We start from the raw sequence: 20,079 nt of genomic DNA, 5'->3' as shown, positions 1-20,079 counted from the left end.
AACTTAATCATAGATTTATAGTCCAATAAGATTTAAATATAAAATTCAAAAGAAGAATATGCGTGAAATCCTTAGAGATCTTTCTTTACAACTATTAGTCCAAGCCCATGTCATCTACTAATATTTTACTTAAAATTTTATTTAATTTAATATTATCATTTAGTTTTTTAAATTAATTAAGAAATCTTATTTACTCATTAATTACAATAATATCCATCAACATTGCAATAGACTTATGCAGAAAAAAGAATAATCCATGAGGTCACTTTCATTACAATTTTTACTAATTAATCTTTTCACCATTTCATATTCCTCATGAGTTTTGTGGATAAATAATTTCCATGGTTATATTCAACCCATGTAATATCTATTCATGATTATCATTTCTGTTGGACTTAAAAAAATATTTTTCTTCAAAAACATTAATGTATAATATTAATGCAAATAATATAATTCTAAAACTGCTTTTAAAAAACATATTGGTCAGATTTCATGAGTCCGACAATTATATGAATATCGCTTGAATATTTTTCTCAATAAAGAAGGGTGAATCTTTTATTAAACATTTAATATTATTTATTTAGTACGTACATAACCCAGCATATCAAGATATAACTTTTAAATTAGGTATTACTTGTTGACAACATTAAAGTCATATAGATACTAAATAAAATATATTAATCTCTCAAGTCTAAGAACAATTAATAAATTGTAATAGAGCTTATTTTAATTATTGAGAGTGATAAACTTATACATGCTTTTTAAATAGATTTGGTTCATCTCATTTAACTACATCCACTTGTTTTGCTTTAAGGTCAATATCTCAATGCAAGAGTTAAAACATTTTATCTTTTTGATAGAAACATGACAAGTGTAGACTTTAAACAGATTAACATATTTAACTTAAAAGAATTTTGGCAAAGAACAATGTGACCAAATTTATGATATATGTCATAAATTAATAAATAAAATATCAATAATTGATGTAATAATTTATTTTTTTAATGAATAAATAATAAAATTGATTTTTAAGGTGAAACAATAAGCATGGGGCAGCCTTTCGACTGCATTATGCAATGACACTAGTGTTAACATGAAAGAAAGAGAACAGAACTGGTTTGATGTGAAGCAATAGTGGGGCAAATTTACAGGATCAAATAGAAGTAGTGGGATTTTCTGTTTTGCTTTCGCTAGGAACTTTGCTGTTGGTGTTGTGACTACTAGCTAATATTTGCAGACTTTGAGACAAAGCTGGGCTCTCACTGGCTTATGGTCAGAACTATAAATGTCATCAATCGATTCGTAACAGTGCAAACTTGCGCTGATTTTGTCAGGATCTTCGATCTTAAACAGGATTCGATCAGTCCATGACGGAACGCGTACCTGTCAAAAGCAGAAGAAACATAGAGAGGTGAGGGGAAAATAATTGAATCTCATTAGGAAGGTATCTTAGTAAAGAATCCTTTGTTTTTTAAAGAGTGAATGTGACAGAGAGCATGCACCTTGTAACTTGTATCGTAGTTGCTGCTTCCTATATTGTACTTGTACGTTGGTTTGAATGTGAGTGTTCCCTCACAATATCCATTGAAAATCTGCCCTCTTTCGGCCTCCTGCAGGAGTTGATCTTTGCTTTTGAGCAGCTGTAGCAGCAGGCAACAAAGTAAAACAGATGAAGACTAATGAATGAAAGATACGTTGAGAAAAAATGGGCAAGATATACTACTGACTCCGTGAAGGTTTCTTTGTATTAAGTTTCTGGCTGGATGTGTATTGATGCCTTGTAGCCTGTAATTGAGATCTCCCAACCATACTGTGATCTGGGCTGGCCTGGCGTAAGGGTTCCAATACTTGGAGAAGAGAGAGTGTGATATGTGCCTGCACTGTGAGTTTCTCTCTTCTACATTCCGAGCATGAGCTGCTTTGCAAGGAGAGCATGACAACATCAATCAGTGGCCCATACTTTTTCCGGGCTTTGAATGAAAATTCGATACACAAATCTTTATGGGCTCTAACTTTGGTCCAAGGGTAGCTCTATTGCATTTATGGGCTTTTTAAATGGGATTTTCTGTAGCAACTTTGCTATCTTGAATTGATCTCACACTTATAGACTATATTAGGCTGGGTCTTCTTGTTGGCACCGATTGTGATAAATAATCATCAAAACGTCGACTTCTTGCCAAGAAAATTCAAGGAAAACTTGGATCGAAACTCCATTTGTCTGCTTAATGCCTATTGATATTGAAGATAATTGAATAAAACAGGGATTACCAGAGAGATGGCAAGTGATAAACACCATTCGGAATCCTTTGTAGTTGATGCGGATTGCTACTGCCCCTTTCTTTCTCCTGATTATTCCCCCACAGCCTCCAACAGAATGCTTATCCACCTTAAGTTCTACATCTCCGAATTGGAAAAAGGGATAAGTTATCCCATTTTAAGCTCTATCTTAGTCTTGACAATGGAAAAAAAATGAACTTCACACCACAAGGACAGGGTCTACCTTTGGTGAACAGGTCTGAATTCTTTGGTCCGAACACGTATAGTTGCAGAGACTGCATAATTGCCTTCCCTAACAACCTGACAAGCAAATAATGTAAACCTACCAATCATTTATGGTTTCTTGTGGATAAAGATTTACTACAATTAAGGCAGTCAAAAAACATATGCTTGAACGAAGCCAATATAGTGAGTTCTTGCTGAGGGAAACAACCAAGAGAATGCTTCAACAGAAGAAAAGGAAAAGGAAGGAGAGAGAAAGGGTTTTGCTTACTCGTGACTTTCAACTAGAGCATCCTGCAACAATCTCGCAAGATTGTTTCGAGGCACCTCTTGCAAACCAACCACAAGTAGATCAAACCTTCGGTTGCTCCCAACCAGTTCGACTAGATCTTCATACGAAACCTTCATAAAAAAGGAGGATAAGATATGATATACTAATGAACAGTACTGATCAACATCAAATTCAGAATACATATATCAGCAGAGTGAAAAGGATGCGACTTCAACCTTTCCATTCATGTTCCACGTTACTATGCAAATGCAGAGGTTAGAATCTGTAGAGAAGTCGCAAAGATTATCCGCTCCCACTGTCTTTATTCCTTCATGAGTACCGGCGGGGTTGTTGAAAGAATCCACTGGTTTTCTCTGACATTTTGATCTTCTTCTGCGAAATAAAGACATAATCATCATTCATCATTCCCACTATCGTCAGGAGAAGAGAGTACACTGATAATATCTAATTACAAAGGAGCTCGCATACCCTTTACCAGCTCGGAATATTGTATAGAAATTTCCCATCGTTTTCCTTTTTGAATAAGATCACCATAACCAGCATCTGCAGGGAGGCAGCTAGCTCGACCGCTTGACTTGGAAACCTTACAAGAAAGAGACGTAATATTTATATAAATATGGAAATTTTTGGCTTTTGGCGGTGAAGATATGGAAACTCAGAAAGTCAAACGTCTGAAATCTTCGATGTTATGGCTATGGGGATCTCTCATATTTGAAGACTACTTTTCTCTACGAGTTAGGTTGGGAGTTTTTGACAATATGAAAGTTATAATCAAAGTTGACAACGACCATACCACAGTACCATAATCCAACAAGCAACCCTCTCGCTCGTACAGATATCCATTAATCGAATGGTAACATATATACAAACGTGTATATATAGCTAATTACATGTCGACAGAAGGATACCGAAGATGGCCGGTCTAGCTCCGCCGTAGCCAAATTGCATGCAATTGAATTGAGTCACCGGCTCACCGCCCTGAGTTTTCTGAGCCAAGACCATGGATGTTCGATTGGCGTCTCAGCACACGGTTGAAAGATCGAAACTGTTTTCTTGTTGAGCTAACTTACAAACGTAACCCGACCCTGTTAACAAAGATGGATGGTTACGTACGTGTCCAGATACATATTATATATATGAACGGGGAGTGCACGTGCGAGAGTACAACGACCCGCGCAGCTCACTGCCATTGGGGCTTGACTTGAGCTTGCCCCCTAAGCCCTAGCCCTAGCCCTGGCCCCTATCTTCCAAGTCTCGAACCAAAGTCGCATTTGCTGACTTTCTTTCCTCCCGCTGCTTCTTCTTCTTCAGGTAACGACCTTCCTTTTCTTCTTCCATTTTTATTCTAATCCTTCCCTTTTCTTCTTGCATTGTTATTCTAATCCTTCCTTTCTCCTCCTACTTTATTCCATCCCCAATTTTTCGTATTTCCTATTATAACAGTATAAGCTGAACATCTAATTTGATTTAAATTCCAATGTAATGAAGATTCCTCCCCCCCCCCCCCCCCCCCTTTTGTATAATTCTGTTTTGGGTAGTACCCAGAAAAGTGAATTTTCTTTTTCTGGCGATTACCCATTTTTCCAAGCTTAAAAATGCTTTAATTTTATAGTATTATTCTTTGATTTCATATTTTGGATATTACAAACTTCAAAGCAATATTTAATATTTTTCTCTAATTTTATAGTCCACAATTGTTTACTTTAAAGTTATTTAAGGCCTTGATTTTTATTCTATTGTAAGAATCTTTTGGAACTAATTTCAATCATTTTTGTTTGTTTAAATATTTCAGATTTCGGCTGGTAGATTAGTTGAAACAAGGCTTTGACGGGCTTAGGATGTTCTTTTGGGGAATTGAAAAGCATGCCTGAAATCCCCAAATAGCTAAGCAGAATGAGCATTGTAACTGTGAGTGCTTCTTTTATTTGTCTCTGTCCCAGCCTTTTTTTGCATTGCAACAATGTGATTGCTTTGATTATTCTCATAGGTTGTGAAATTTCGGAAATTGAAGTAGATTTTCACTAGCTGTTCTGTTTCCATGTACTGAACTGAGGATTTGATTTGCTTAAATTTGTATTTGAAACTCTCCAACACTCTTGATTTGTATTGAAGCTTAACTAATGGAGGGAAGTGGGTAATAGGACTAGATACACCCTTCTAAGTTTGGCCATGGCTACTTTTTTATGTTATTACATGCCAATATGCGCTCAGAAATGTGCATCAATTGGTTTAGTGATGCTTTTTCATACTTGCCATCTTTAGCATGTAGAGACTCTGTCTTTGGATCTATTTGTTTAAATAAATGACTAACTGCATAACTTGAAAAGGTGCAATTTGACATAAAATCTGTTTCCTTGGCCACTTCTTATGGAATATATTTGCATATGGTTGTATGGTTATGTTTGTGCTTGAAACTCCAATATGTTATGAGTATTAACTGCTGTATGTAATATTTCATTAACTTGCTCGTTCTGTCCCTTATGAGTGTTTCAGAAGCAAAGAGAGCCACTAAGATTGCCTATCAAAACAGAGGCAGAGCTAGATAAGATCAGCAACTTACCAGGACATGTTATTGATCAAATCTTGTCACATTTGCCAATAAGGGATGCCGTAAGGACTAGTGTTCTGTCAAGGAAGTGGAGATACAAATGGGCTACAATACCGTATCTTGTCTTTGATAATCAGTGTCTTAATGTCTCTTCCCAAGACCAAACTTTCATAAAAAACAAGCTTGTAAACATTATTGACCATGTACTCTTACTTCACAGTGGTCCATTACACAAGTTCAAACTCTCTCATCGAGATCTTTTAGGAGTCACTGACATTGATCGATGGATTCTTTGTTTATCGAGGAGCTCTATCAAAGAATTCATACTGGAAATATGGAAGGGCCAGCGCTACAAGCCGCCTTCTTGTTTATTTAATTGCCAGAATTTGATTCATTTGGAGCTATTTAATTGCCTGCTAAAACCTCCGTTGACATTCAAAGGTTTCAAGAATTTGAGGAGCCTTGATCTTCAGCACATTACCATCATCCAAAATGTGTTCGAACACCTCATCTCTAGCTGCCCTCTGCTTGAGAGATTAACATTGATGAACTTTACTGGTGTCACACATCTTAACATTGATGCACCAAATCTGCAATTCTTTGACATTGGAGGTATTTTTGATGATGTTAGCTTTCAGAATACAGTCCATTTATCTCTAGTTTCCATTGGTTTGTATGTGAATATCGACGATGAAGACAACGATGCTGAAGAAAACTCTAGTAAATTGCTCAGATTCTTTGCTAATCTGCCCCATATTCGAAGGCTGGAGGTTCAGAGTTACTTTTTGAAGGTAATGGCTTAGTGAGCATCATTGAAGAGACTAGTATCTTCTTGTATATTGAACAAGTTTGATGGTTTCCTTGGGGATTTCAATTGAGTGGCATTGTGTTTTCTTTATCATTTAGAAATCTATATGCTTTTTTACAACCTATGTAGGATTCTGCGAACACCAAAATCAGATTTTTTTTACTGATCTTTGTAAATATCATAGATTCTGTATTATAAGTTAGTTTCATAAATTGGTTATTGAATCCTGATTTACTTGTTCAAGTTCTCAAGGATGTCAATGTGTCACCTTAATTTATCTAAATGAGATTCTAATTTGCACTGTTGTTCTTCCTTTTTTTGCTCCAGTATTTGGCTATTGGAAATGTGCCAAGCAGGTTGCCTAACCCATGTGTTGATCTGAATTATCTATCCATTCGCATAGATTTTGATGATTTGGAGGAAAATATTGCTGCTCAATGCCTCCTAAGAAGTAGTCCAAATCTCCAAGAGCTGGAAATGTTGGTGAGTTTTGTTTATTTACTCACTTAGGTTCTCATGTTGATGTACATAGCAATATCTCCTGCTTTTTTATCACATAAACGTTTTTAGATATACAGTTGATCTAAAATGGTAATGCATGTAATAATTCCTGACTTTAGAGGTTGGTTAGCGATTGTAAAAGTATGGTGTTTTTTATAGGCTCGACCAGAGGAACAAAATACTGTGGAAAGATCCTCTAACTTTTGGGAAGATGATCATTGGAGCTCACTGTTTGCCCATCTGAGACTGGTTAAAGTATCAGGCATCTCCGGTGTTAAATCGGAAATGGATTTCATCAAGTTCCTGCTTTCAAATTCGCCAGTCCTTGAGCGGTTGACTGTTAAGCCTGCTTCCCAGGATGGCGAATGGGAGCTGATGAAGGAATTGCTGCGGTTCCGGCGCGCCTCAATATATGCAGAAGTCATTTATTTAGACCCATGACAGTCATGTGGCTGCCATGAAGAAAAGACAGGAACATGTAAAATATTATGCAAAAAGCTGTGTTCTTCTGGATGTTGTGCCTTGCCTTGTCGGAAGAATTCTTGTAAGTAGTACCACTTATTTACGTATTTATTAATGGGTCAACTAATGCAGCCCCCATCGGAGGTGTGCTCATTAACCCTTTATTATTGTCATTAATCAAAATGTATCTTCATTTTATCTATGCAAATCGAAAATAGAAACTATCTTTCATTTCTATCTTGTTCTTATATTACTCTTGCTTCCTCTACGACTCTACCTATTATCTTGATGGGCCTCACGGTTTTGCCTCAGCTCTAGTACAGAGTTAACCCTTTGAGACCTGACACTTAAAAACTCTAAAATGAACAGAGAGAATGCATGCACTGCCGTTGAGATTTTACGTGATCAAAGGGAATCGTTTGCATTAAAGTAAAAGGTGAAGGAACACACTAACACTTTAATTTAAACATAAAGTTGATGTGCAAGTGTTGTTGGATTGAAATCTATAAGCATATTATTCTATAAGGCAAAATTGGTTTTGAAAATTGAACAACAACCGACACCACTTGATTTGCCGTTCTTGATCCAATAGTAGCGGTTGCTGGCCGTTCTAGATCCCATAGTAGCGGCGGCTGGCACGTGGGGAATGCCAACTACCACTGCTCCATTTGTACCCGAAGGGACAAAGGGGCAAGTCCCACTGTCTAAATTTCAAGACCAAATGAGGAATTCTCGTAGGGGTACAGTTGCTGCCTAGAAGTAATATGGTTATGGGGTATTAGCTCTTGAGATTTGCTGCCCAATTTCCAGTAAAGTCTTATTAGGGTCTTTCACATTGACAATACGCAAGCTATAAGTCCCGTGGCCCAAGAGGAGAAGCATTGTCTGCCCCACCAGAAAAGCTCTAAATAATCTAACCCCAAAGGTGGAAAACGACATACTCTACTACACTAAAACTGTATTAACCGGGATTAAGTAATACTGTAGTCACCACTATTCTTAGTAAACTTGCATGGAGGAATTAAGAATCCGAACCCCCTGTTGAAACTACTGTGATTAATTCAACATTAATTTGAAAGCAAAAAAGAAGAATGTGAAGAAGAAAAACTATAGGGGCACGAATGAAAAACAGGAAAAGTAAATGGGTCAAAATACAGTTAATATATCTTTATTTATCGAACATGTGCATTATCGACGGCCAACCTAGCTTTAACCCCATTTAGAGCTGCAACCGACGGTGACTCTAAAGGCCTTTGGGACCAGTTCCCGAACGTGTCATAACTCTACGAGGGCTATTTTAACTCTTAAACAACCATTCAAACAAATCGTTCAACCAGAGGCGAAAGCATATTGGCCTTTTGCAGCATACAAGTCAGTCTGTTCCTATACAAGAAAATATTCAAAGATTCTGAAGGTATTCTTATCTTAAATACTAGACAGAGAGAAACCCTTTACAGTAAGCGTTTAGTTTAGTTCATTAGGCAGTTCAAACTTTCATAGAACAGCGGCTATGGCTATGGAGAGTGCTCCACTGCTCAACACTCATGGCGCAGACAGCAACCAGATAGAAAAGCCTGTGAGATGGGTTAAGGAGTTCGGATATGAGTCCAAGAGGTTATGGCATATTGCAGGGCCGGCGATATTAACAGCAATTTGCCAGTACTCATTGGGAGCACTCACGCAAACGTTTGCTGGTCATGTTAGTGAGTTGGATCTTGCTGCGGTGTCCGTTGAGAACTCTGTCGTAGCTGGTCTTGCTTTCGGTGTCATGGTAATTTGTTTTGCTTAAGTTTTTGTCATTTGTGTCCGTTAAAAAAGCTTTCTGTTTTGGTTTGGTAAGATTTTTTTTGTTTTTGGTTTACAAAAGTTGGAAAGAATCCAAAACAAAAGGAAGGTTACTGAGGCTTGTAAGAAAGCTCTATATTTTACCAAATATGGACTGATTTTTGGAAATGAAATTTTATGTTTCCTTTTCCATGGTTGAATAATTTGTGACAGTTGGGAATGGGGAGCGCATTGGAGACGCTATGTGGTCAAGCATATGGTGCTGGGAGGATAAGGATGTTGGGGGTGTACATGCAGAGATCATGGGTTATTTTGTTCACTACAGCATGCTTATTGGTTCCCGTCTACATTTGGTCACCTCCCATTCTTGAACTCTTTGGAGAGACCACTGAAATCTCCAATGCTGCAGGTTGGAATTTTTGCTCTATTCTTGAAACAAAATTGACAAAAATCTGTCTAAAATCAAATCTGAACTTTGAAAAGATGGGGAATATGAGATCCAGTAACATCCTAAACTTGTTGGTGCAGGTAAATTTGCTGTGTGGATGCTGCCGCAGTTATTTGCTTACGCTATTAACTTCCCTATACAGAAGTTCTTACAAGCTCAGAGGAAAGTCATGGTAATGGCTTGGGTATCAGCCATCGTACTAGTGCTACATGCTCTTTTCAGCTGGCTGCTGATATTAAAACTCGGATGGGGACTAATAGGAGCAGCAATAACTTTAAATACATCATGGTGGCTCATTGTTATCGGACAGTTGTTATATATCTTTATTACCAAGTCTGACGGTGCATGGTGTGGATTCTCGTGGCTAGCATTTGCGGATCTATTTGGCTTTGTCAAGCTTTCTTTGGCTTCTGCTGTTATGCTATGGCATGTTTCTTTTCTCCCTCTGTGTATGTTTTGTGTAAATCATGGTATCAGTTTTGATATTAACAGCAGTTGTTGAAAATGAATTGCAGCTTGGAATTTTGGTACTTAATGGTGCTGGTTGTCATAACAGGTCGACTACCAAACCCTCTGATACCAGTTGATGCCATTTCCATTTGGTAGGTGTATCGTTATCTCTTCTTACTCAATGCTTAATCTACTATAGATTTTTTTGGTTTTGTTACCCAAGACATCACTTTCATTTGGTTGAGTATGTATTTAATTTTCATGAAATGTAGAGTTTAGGAGATAAATGCTTTTTCTGAGCTTTCATTTTCTCCTTTTTCCAGCTTGAACATAAATGGATGGGATGCAATGATTGCAATCGGTTTCAACGCTGCTATAAGGTGCGCATCTCCCTCTTATATATTCGATTAATTCCATTGACTGGAAACAGAAAAAATTTATTTAAAATTTTGAAGTCTTGTAGTTGTACTCCTGGGATTTCAAAATCTATGTTCCTCTGTCTCCAGGAAGTCATTTACTTTTATAACCATATTGGAATTGAGAACTTACTAATTCATGCTCTTATCAGTGTGAGAGTATCAAATGAACTTGGAGCTGGGAATGCTTGGCTTGCAAAATTTTCTGTGCTAGTTGTTTCAATCACATCTGTGGGCATAGGGGTTGTTTGCATGATTGTGGTGTTTGCCACGAAAGATTACTTCCCTTACCTCTTCACCAACAGTAACGCTGTTGCTGAAGAAACTACCGAGCTATCATTGTTATTGGGGTTTACGGTACTCTTAAACAGCCTCCAACCGGTCTTATCTGGTAAGTATAAGATGTAGAAGCTTGAAGAAACACTGAATTATGCTAGAATTTGCTGGATGAAGTTTCTCTTTGTTAATACGCAATTTGGTTCCTTAAGGTGTTGCTGTTGGAGCTGGATGGCAATCTCTTGTTGCGTACATCAACATTGGGTGTTACTATATTGTTGGATTGCCGGCTGGGATACTCCTTGGATTCACATTTGGTTTTGGGGTTATGGTAACTTACTATGCCTATTCTCCCAAGGTTCCTGACATGTTACAACTTGTTGAAAAAACAATTTATGCAGAACTTGAATATAGAAATCCACCTTTCTATCAGCTTGACTTTGTAGTTCTAATAGTTGATTCTTATGCTATGAAAGCCAGTCTAATGTAGATTTCACCTTTCGGGTGAATTTCATTTTTATTGGTATTACTTTTGAATTGCAGGGTATTTGGTCAGGAATGATCGGAGGCATTGTTTTGCAAACCTTAATCTTGATAGTTGTTACTTCACTAACCAACTGGAACAAGGAAGTGAGAATCCCTGCCCTTCAGCACTCTCTGTTTCTCATCCTGAATCATGTTTCTTTAATTTGTTGGATTGAAAGCAAATCTTGAACACCATTCTTCTTCTATGCAGGCTGAAGAAGCAGAAAGCCGTGTGAAGAGATGGGGAGGATCAATTGCGGAGCATTGATTTGAATCTGTCTAAGTGAATTAGGGTCCAGTAATGTTGGTTTATCAGGGGCCGATTACAGCTTTTAGTCATCATTTTGTAAGCATTTAGGGTTACTTCTAAAGGCAATGTGTTAGGCTATACCTGTAGGTTTCCATAAACCAACAGCAGCAACACAGATTTCAGAATCTTGACATGGCAAGATGCGATTGAATTCTGATTTAAGTAAATTATATTTCTCCAATCATCTATAATTTGATTTGAACAAGCTGACAAGTTGAATAGTTTGCATTCAGGCTCCACTGCTGAGAACAGATTGGTTCATGAACCTCTAACCAAGCAACCCAATCAATTCTTAGCCACAAAAACAACCTGCTTACCTCTCCTCTAGAGTTGCTTACCATGAATCAAATCTAAATTGAACCCACTTTAATCTAAATTTCTTCTAATAATAATAATAATAATGATAAAAAGAAAACCATGATAAGTTTTAGTGTTAATATAATGGTAAATAGTTTTGGTTGATGAGATATAGGATAAATGAAATTTACATTTAAATTTAAGCATTAATAAGACAAATAAAAAGCTTTAAATTAAATTTATTTGATTTGAAGATGTTATCTCAAATATTTATATCTTTTTTATTTATTTATTTTTAAAAATATTTATTATATATAGAATTTAAGTTGGATCGAATTTGATATCATTTCAATTCTTAGTTTCTCTTACATTTTTCAAACGACAAAAGTCAAAGTCAAGCACTTCATCTAAATCTTCATACTTACTAGTAAGAAATTGATTGGATCATCATTTCTCTGGGAATATCATGTCCGGTCGGGTTGAAACTTTTAGGTCATGTTTGGTAGGTGGAATGGCTAAGCCATTCCCCCTCTATTCCTTACAAAATTTTATCCCCTTGTTTGGTTTGCTCTTGGGGAAGGAATAGCCATTCCAAAAGGAATGACTATTCTTTAAAATTAGGCAAAAACTTGGAATAGCTAATACCACCATCCCCATGGTATTAGCTATTCCACACCTATGGGAACAAAATTTATACATTTTGGACTAAAATGTCATTATTTATTTTTAAAAATTATAAATTTAAATTTATAAAATTAATATTTTAAATTAAAATATAAAATATTAATATTTTTATATTTTAATTATAACATATTTAAATTATAAATAAAAAATTAGTATTTTAAAATATTAATTTTTAAATTATTAAGTGAAATTTAAATTAAAAAATGAAAAATGCAAATAGAGAAAAATAAATCTTATTATAATAAAAAGGTTAAGTTATTAATTATATATTATAAAATATTTTGAATTTAAAAATTAATTAAAAGTATTAATATTTTAATCATAATAATATTTAAATTATAAATTAAATTACCAATTATTAATATTTTCAATCAATTATAAATTATTAATATTTAAAAAATAAAATAAAAACAAATAATCATAATAACATTTAAATTATAAATAAAATAGTAGTATTTTATAATATTAATGATTAAATTACAAATAAAATATTAATAGTTAAATAATCAACTATTAATATTTAAAAATATAAATTATTAATATTTAAAAGATAAAATAAAATAAAAATAAATAATCACAATAACATTTAATATTAATGATTAAAGTATAAATAAAATATTAATATTTAAACTATCAACTTTTAATATTTTAAATAAATTATACATTATTAATGTTTAAAAATAAAATAATTTAAAAATAAATAATCATTATAACATTTAAATTATAAATAAAATATTAGTATTTTGTAATATTAATGATTAGATTATAAATAAAATATTAATATTTAAAAAATAAAATAAAAATTAAATAATCATTATATAATAAAGGGTATTTTTATCTTTTTATTTTTATTCTTTTCTTATTTCAAAGTTATTTTTACCAACAAAATACTGTAATACGTCATAATAATCATTCCTACTCTATTCCATTTATCATACCAAACTACGTAATACCTATTCTATTCTATTCTCATCTCATTCTATTTTCATGTAATAGCTATTCTATTCTATTCTTATCTATTCCGCGAACCAAACGTGCTATTAAGGTGACTCTCCAATTATGTCCAAAACGAACTCGAATAATACGACGTCGTACCTCGTACATGCTTGGGGACATTATCGTCTATTCCTCGTACGTTATCCTCTCTGGCTCTCCCAGTCTCAGCTTGCCCTGCTCCTCGCCAGCAGCACTGTCACAAAATACCACCAAATTTCTAATAACAATCAATTTCCCACAAACAATGGCTCTTTCTATATCTTCCCTTACATCATCCCTTTCTTCCCTCTCATTTTCCTCTCAAATTTCCCGGAATCCAAACAGTGTCTCAATTCCCCAACCGCCAAAATCCGTCCCCATTTCTCTCTTCTCCAAAACCACCCGTTCCCTCTCCATCTCCGCCACCGTTGCTGCCCCACCTGAATCGGAACCGGTAGAGGACCTCAAGAAGTACGTTAAGTCCAGGCTACCCGGTGGGTTCGCGGCTCAGACTATCATAGGGACGGGACGCCGGAAAAGCGCCATTGCTCGTGTGGTTCTCCAGGAAGGCACCGGAAAGTTCATCATCAACTACCGTGACGCCAGGGTAACTTTTAACCCTTCGGTTTCTGGGTTATTTTTAGGAGGGAATTTCCTGTGTTCTGTAATAATCAATTAGTTGTCTTTCAGATGTTTGATGATTTGTTTGTGTTGTGGGAATAATTCAAGTATGTGGGCAAGCAAAAAAACCAAGTATGAAAACCAAGAACCAAAGACAACTTAAGGAATCTCATTAGAATTGCCTTTTTTAATGCTTTAAACTTCTGATGCAGGAGTATCTGCAAGGGAATCCGTTGTGGCTGCAGTACATAAAAGTTCCATTGGTGACATTGGGGTACGAGACTAGTTACGATGTATTTGTCAAAGCTCATGGGGGTGGCCTTTCGGGACAGGCTCAGGCAATCTCCCTGGGCATTGCCCGTGCATTGCTCAAGGTGAGTGAGGACCATCGCAGCCCGTTGAGGAAAGAAGGGCTTTTGACCAGGGATTCCAGAGTCGTGGAGAGGAAGAAAGTTGGGCTCAAAAAGGCTCGTAAAGCTCCACAGTACTCCAAACGTTAAAAAAGGGTTTGGAAACTTGGAATACACCATTGTTTGTTGGTTTGTAGAAAATCTTTGTCGTTGCCATTTCTTTAAGCTTCTTGATGATCTGATATCTTACATTTCCAAATTGTCAGAACCCTTTTTGTATGTAGATCTGATTCCCCAATAACATTCTCTTGCATTTCAAGTCAGGAATATTGATCTGTAGTTTCAATCCCTGTTCTCCCTTTTGTCCACTGGTGAGAGATTCAAATAAACAGGAAAATGGAGAACCCATGGCAGCATATATCAAGCCGAGATTGGATAAGTAGATATGTTAGTAGCATTTGATACTAAACTTACCAAACTAATTCATGTTATAGGAAAGGATTAGGCCTTTGGAGGGAGGCTAGGATCAAAATTAACCTCCTAAAATTTCCATTCCAAGCCTTTGTCTACTTCATTAACCATTCTCTTAATTAGGATTAATCTCCAAATGATATAATTAATGATTTGGAGTATCTCAATATCATGAAAATAATGATGTGAGCCATGCACTTTCGGCTATTTTCACATTATAAAATGGGGAATTTGTTTTGATGAAAGAGGTTTACATCCATTAGAAGTCATCACATTCTTCTGCTTTAAAACAAAAGCAAAGATCCTATGCTTGAAATCATAACATGACCCTTTCTTTTATATGTCCTCAAAATGAATAGTACACTTGAAAAGAAAAAAAAGGGTTTCTTTTCCTTTATTTTATGTGGGAAAAGTGATTTGATGGTGATTGTTTTTGAAGCTTAATGTTTAGGTTTAATTGATTTGCTTTTGTCCCCTCCCATATTAATTTATCAATTCCTTGATATATAATAAAGAGAAATAATGTTTGAATTTATATTTTTCTAATAAATCTTATAATAGACTAAATTTGTGTAATGTGGATTTGCTAGCATGTAACTATCAAAAAAATATAAACTCTAAAGATACTTTTTTTCTACTAAAATATAGTTATGTATCCAAAAAATTTGTTAAAACTTTTGGGTTAAACATATATAATCTTAATTTAGCATGTCATAGAATTAAAATGTGTATAAAAAATCATTTTAAAATTATGGAAGCAATGCAAAATTTATATTTTTAAAGTATAATGTTTTAAAAAGTCTATAAATAATTCAAAAATTTTAAATAAATTTTTATTTTTTTATTACGTTCTATCAAAATTTTATATTTTAATTTTGTATTGATTAAGTTCTTATGATTAATGAACGTCATTTATCATTATATACTTACATGGCTTTGACATGAATAGTAAAAATACCACGTGGTTGTACTATCATATCACATCAACATGTTACTTCATTATTTATAATAATATATCAACATGTTACGTTAATATCACATGACATAAAAATATAAGTGATATTTTGATTAAAAATTATTAATCACGTAATAAAAAATTTTATTTAAATTTATTTGAATATTTTAAATTTTTTTAAAATATTATATCTATTTTTAACGAGTAATTATTATTTAATTTTGGAAAAAAATTGGTTAGTTTGGTAAACAACTTTAATTTCTTTTTTTTTTGAAACTATTTATTTTCTTATAGAATAGAAAAATAATTTATTGTATTAAATACTCTTTTGTTATTTAATAGTTTGTCATTGTTATATTATCTAGATTAACTTCGAGTCAAAGAGTGTGACTAAAGAGAAAATTAATTTTCATCGTACATTTATTAATAAAGTTTTTTATCAAACTAGTCAAAAAGCAATAATGGACAAATAAACAAAGCTTTTGGAAGAAATCTAGGGCGTACGCGATATACGACTTTAAACCAGTACTTTAAAGCCACGTATACGACTGCGCGTACGCTAACGCAACCCGCTAAACGCTTCCGATCCAAGTGGCAATGCAAATTTCCAAGTAGCACGATTAAACTGGTACACTGCGTGGTATGTTATTCTTCCTGCTCGCCGAGTCCCGCCCTACTATATATCCCGAGTTGCAAAAACAATAATAAAAACTGGAATTAATCCTAACGGCGTAAAAAATAACGGCGCGAAACGCGAACTCTTCGCCGTTACTCAAGGATAAATTCTATTTAAAAAAAAAACACTGAAGAAAGAGTTTCTTGTCTCACGCCTCTCACCAGTCGAAGCCTTGATCGTGAGCTCACTCTGAGCCGGAGAAGAAGTGAAAGGAATAACTCGCTTCCGGCTCCATTCCACCGTTTTGCTTCGTCAGCAAGCCTTCTTCGCTTTTCTCTTTTATGTTGTTTGATTTGATTTGATCGAAACGTTCAATCGAGAGCGTTTTCGCGTTCTTTTTGATCGGGAATTGGAATGGGTGATTATATGAGTAGCGATGGCGAGTATTATTACAACGATTACGAAGATGATAATGGTGATTATTGCGACGACGATGGAGGAGATGACTCTTTGGTTGGATTTCAAGCCCTCGAGCCTGAGTTGCTTTCGGCCTACGCGAACCTTCCTTCCATTAAGGTTACTCGTCATTTTCGGTTCTTTCACTCTTCGTTGAGAATCACATTTTTCTTCGAATTCTTTTTGTTGTTTTTGAGCTTAATTACGGTCAAATTTATATTTCGGCTCCAGGCATGAATATATTAATATGTTATTTTCCTTTTTTTCTGCCTTATATATTAATATATTTATCACTGTTAGGTTTCCAGAATTAAACAAAAAGAAGTTATTTTATTTTATTTTATTTTTTTTGGCATAATTTTCTCTGTTTTTGGTAGGTGATCACAAAGGAATCTCTCTTGGCTGCTCAGGTAGAGCCTATTTTGCATCTGTACTTACAATTTTGTCTCTTGTTTCTTATTTTGTAGTTGTATTTGATTTTTTATAGAAATAATGGTTACTGAAGAGTGGCTGTTTGTTGGTGCAGAAGGAGGATTTACACAGAGTAATGGACTTGTTATCTTTGAAAGAACACCATGCGAGAACATTGCTTATTCATTATGGTTGGGACGTGGATAAGGTGCTTGCAGTGCTTGTTGAGTATGATAAAGATAAATTGTTTGCTGCAGCAGGTGTACAAGTGCTGGATGATCATGCTCTTTTCCCGTACCAGTCATCGTCTTCTACCTTTACTTGCAATATTTGCTATGATGATGTATCGGGCAATATGCTGACTGTTATGGACTGTGGTCATTACTTTTGCAATGATTGTGAGTTTGCTGCCATAAATCAAATATGTTTTCTTTTGTAATGTCTGCTTTGGGAAAATTCATGAATTGTCACAGTCATAGTTTCCATGAATTTTCACAGTTGTAGTTTCCCTTTATGCTTAAATAGACATTTAATCTTGGTATTTACATTCAATTGTTCCAATGCTGAAGTACATTGTAGGCTATGTTTCCATAAAAAAGTTCTGGAATTGGGTTGCTCTGTCTTTCCAGAAAATTAATCTTAATGAGGAGGCTGAAATCTTTCTTATCTGTTTCTCTGCTTAGGTTGGACTGAACATTTTGTTGTGAAGATAAATGGGGGCCAGAGTCGACGCATTAGATGCATGGCACACAAGTGTAATGCTGTTTGTGATGAAGAAAAAATCAGACAATTAGTTAGCAGAAGGGATCCGAATCTTTCAGAGAAATTTGATCGTTTTCTTTTAGAATCATATATTGAGGACAATAGAAGAGTTAAATGGTGCCCCAGCGTCCCTCATTGTGGAAATGCACTACAGATTGAGGATGACGAACTTTGCGAGGTTGAATGTCCATGTGGCATGCAGTTTTGTTTTAGTTGTTTATCTGAAGCTCATTCACCTTGTTCTTGTCTCATGTGGGAACTCTGGTCCAAGAAGTGCCATGATGAATCAGAGACAGTTAATTGGATTACAATCAACACAAAGCCTTGTCCAAAATGTCGCAAACCAGTCGAAAAGAATGGAGGCTGCAACCATGTATCCTGTTTCTGTGGGCAATCATTTTGGTGAGAGCTCTTATCTCCATCTTTTGCAGATAATATAATATTTTGTGATCTCTGTTCCATTTTGCAACATAATTACTGGTATGGACATAAAGTCTTGGTAAGGAAGTTTGGACTAGAGGAATTATCAAAAAGTCCTGTCACATTTTACTTCGATTGCTTTCTTATGTTAATGGATAAATACTTGTGAGAATGAAACTGTGTAATTTAGTTGGTTAATTAGATGGACTATGTTGGGTGATTTCTTGTTATATTACATGATTATTCTGTTGACTACTAGATCAATTGAAAAGCATTTGGAAATTGTAACTTCTTTCCTATTGATGCAGTTGGCTCTGTGGTGGTGCTACTGGTAAAGAACACACGAATACATCTATTGCTGGTCACAGTTGTGGGCGATATAAGGACGACCATGAGAAGAAACGTGTGCTTGCAAAGCACTACCTTGAGCGCTATATTCACTACCACAATCGATATAAAGCTCATATAGATTCTTTTAAGCTTGAATCTAAGTTGAAGGAATCAATAATGGGGAAAATAAACATACTGGAGGAAAATTTATCAACATCTAAAGATTTCAGTTGGATAATAAATGGACTCTACAGGCTCTTTAGATCAAGGCGGATTCTTTCATATTCTTATGCATTTGCATACTATATGTTTGGTGATGACCTATTCAAAGATGAAATGAGCAAGACAGAGAGGAAAATGAAACAAAATTTGTTTGAGGATCAACAGCAGCAATTTGAGGCTAATGTTGAGAAGCTTTCTTCAATTTTAGAGGAGAAGTTTGATACCTACTCTGAGAATGACATTCTGAGTTTTAGAATGAGGATTATTGCTCTTTCTGTGACTACAGATAATCTCTGCCGAAACTTGTAAGTCTGTCATTTAAACCTTAAGTTCTCTTGTATCTGATATTACATCTAAATGCATTGATTAGGACTATGTATTAATAGTAGGTTTCTATTAATCGAACCATAACTATCATAGTTGCATATTGGAGGGTGTCATTGTAGTTCAGACTTCTGACTTGAGGTTTTGGTAGAGTTGATTCATTTTGAGAAGTGATAGACTGATAAATCAACATATCTGTTTGATCATGCATAGGTATGAATATATAGAGACAGATTTGTTGGGTTCCCTGCAGCGGACAGTTCAGAGAATAGCTCCTTACAGGTCAAAGGGTGTGGAGAAAGCTTCATCCTAATTATTGGGACACTGAGATTCACATATGGTATGCAAATTATAACTCTTTAACACTAATTGTTCTTGGTGTCGAATGCTTGATCTATTTTTCCTTCAAATTTTAATTTCCTGAAATTAATATGACTAACATATCTTCTAATAGCTACTAACCTAGGTGAAACGATGGATCTTCTCGGCTATTATTCAGCTTCCAGGGTCAGTTTAGGTGCTCTACCAAACAATCAAGCTGTGGGAGAGAAGAACAAAAGTGCTGATTGTAACTTGCTCCCTGAGGAAAGCATGAAGAAAAATCATTGATTCCTCAGCCTTGATGTATAGGAAGCAGTTTATTAGGAGCAGGCAGTGGCTTTTTGCATAAATGATGACATTAATGTCTATAAGTGTAATTTTCATGTACTTAGAATTGTTTAAAAACTTCTTTAAATATCTATTTATCTATCTATGTATGCGATGAAAGAATATTATAAAATAATGTCTATTCTATCATAAATTGAATAAGATTAGGTTGATGAATTTAACTATTACATGTATTTTACTTATGTTATTAATGTTA

General features: G+C 35.0%; 5 protein-coding genes across 7 annotated transcripts; 4 read left to right on the top strand and 1 right to left on the bottom strand.

Annotated features, from left to right (window-relative positions):
- Positions 1 to 1,114: 1,114 nt before the first annotated feature.
- On the bottom strand, positions 1,115 to 3,390 carry 5PTASE11 (inositol polyphosphate 5-phosphatase 11). Its single transcript, XM_007017382.3, has 8 exons — positions 3,260 to 3,390; positions 3,007 to 3,163; positions 2,771 to 2,901; positions 2,501 to 2,577; positions 2,269 to 2,394; positions 1,728 to 1,915; positions 1,503 to 1,640; positions 1,115 to 1,383 (listed from the first exon to the last, which is right to left on the bottom strand). Exons 1-8 carry the CDS (start codon positions 3,295 to 3,297, stop codon positions 1,225 to 1,227), a joined length of 1,014 nt encoding a protein of 337 aa, XP_007017444.2. The 5' UTR covers positions 3,298 to 3,390; the 3' UTR covers positions 1,115 to 1,224.
- A 550-nt stretch (positions 3,391 to 3,940) lies between these two features.
- Positions 3,941 to 7,345, top strand: LOC18591324 (F-box/FBD/LRR-repeat protein At1g13570-like). Its single transcript, XM_007017380.3, has 5 exons — positions 3,941 to 4,102; positions 4,584 to 4,699; positions 5,285 to 6,130; positions 6,475 to 6,630; positions 6,808 to 7,345. The coding sequence occupies exons 2-5, from the start codon at positions 4,685 to 4,687 to the stop codon at positions 7,087 to 7,089; spliced, it is 1,299 nt and encodes a 432-aa protein (XP_007017442.2). The 5' UTR covers positions 3,941 to 4,102; positions 4,584 to 4,684; the 3' UTR covers positions 7,090 to 7,345.
- Positions 7,346 to 8,424: 1,079 nt separating this feature from the next.
- On the top strand, positions 8,425 to 11,511 carry LOC18591323 (MATE efflux family protein). Its single transcript, XM_007017379.3, has 9 exons — positions 8,425 to 8,881; positions 9,109 to 9,304; positions 9,424 to 9,769; positions 9,859 to 9,945; positions 10,117 to 10,173; positions 10,362 to 10,600; positions 10,698 to 10,816; positions 11,029 to 11,115; positions 11,222 to 11,511. Exons 1-9 carry the CDS (start codon positions 8,621 to 8,623, stop codon positions 11,276 to 11,278), a joined length of 1,449 nt encoding a protein of 482 aa, XP_007017441.2. The 5' UTR covers positions 8,425 to 8,620; the 3' UTR covers positions 11,279 to 11,511.
- A 1,927-nt stretch (positions 11,512 to 13,438) lies between these two features.
- RPS9 (ribosomal protein S9) lies at positions 13,439 to 14,570 on the top strand. The gene is made up of 2 exons (XM_007017377.3): positions 13,439 to 13,883; positions 14,110 to 14,570. The coding sequence occupies exons 1-2, from the start codon at positions 13,542 to 13,544 to the stop codon at positions 14,395 to 14,397; spliced, it is 630 nt and encodes a 209-aa protein (XP_007017439.3). The 5' UTR covers positions 13,439 to 13,541; the 3' UTR covers positions 14,398 to 14,570.
- A 1,840-nt stretch (positions 14,571 to 16,410) lies between these two features.
- On the top strand, positions 16,411 to 19,954 carry LOC18591321 (putative E3 ubiquitin-protein ligase ARI2). Of its 3 annotated transcripts, none has more exons than XM_088809304.1 (7): positions 16,411 to 16,865; positions 17,123 to 17,155; positions 17,272 to 17,554; positions 17,840 to 18,320; positions 18,647 to 19,195; positions 19,428 to 19,554; positions 19,681 to 19,954. In XM_088809304.1, exons 1-6 carry the CDS (start codon positions 16,704 to 16,706, stop codon positions 19,525 to 19,527), a joined length of 1,608 nt encoding a protein of 535 aa, XP_088665430.1. In that variant the 5' UTR covers positions 16,411 to 16,703; the 3' UTR covers positions 19,528 to 19,554; positions 19,681 to 19,954. The 3 variants fall into 3 exon arrangements, with proteins under 3 accessions (XP_088665430.1, XP_007017436.1, XP_007017437.1); XM_007017374.3 differs by having other exon boundaries at positions 16,412 to 16,865; positions 19,714 to 19,954; XM_007017375.3 differs by having other exon boundaries at positions 16,416 to 16,865; positions 19,669 to 19,954.
- The last annotated feature ends 125 nt before the right edge of the window (positions 19,955 to 20,079 follow it).

Source organism: Theobroma cacao, chromosome 8, assembly GCF_053813885.1.
Source record: "Theobroma cacao isolate CCN51 chromosome 8, ASM5381388v1, whole genome shotgun sequence".
Lineage (NCBI taxonomy): Eukaryota > Viridiplantae > Streptophyta > Magnoliopsida > Malvales > Malvaceae > Theobroma > Theobroma cacao.
Note: the sequence above shows the minus strand (reverse complement) of the source record. Positions and strands in the feature narration are given on the sequence as shown.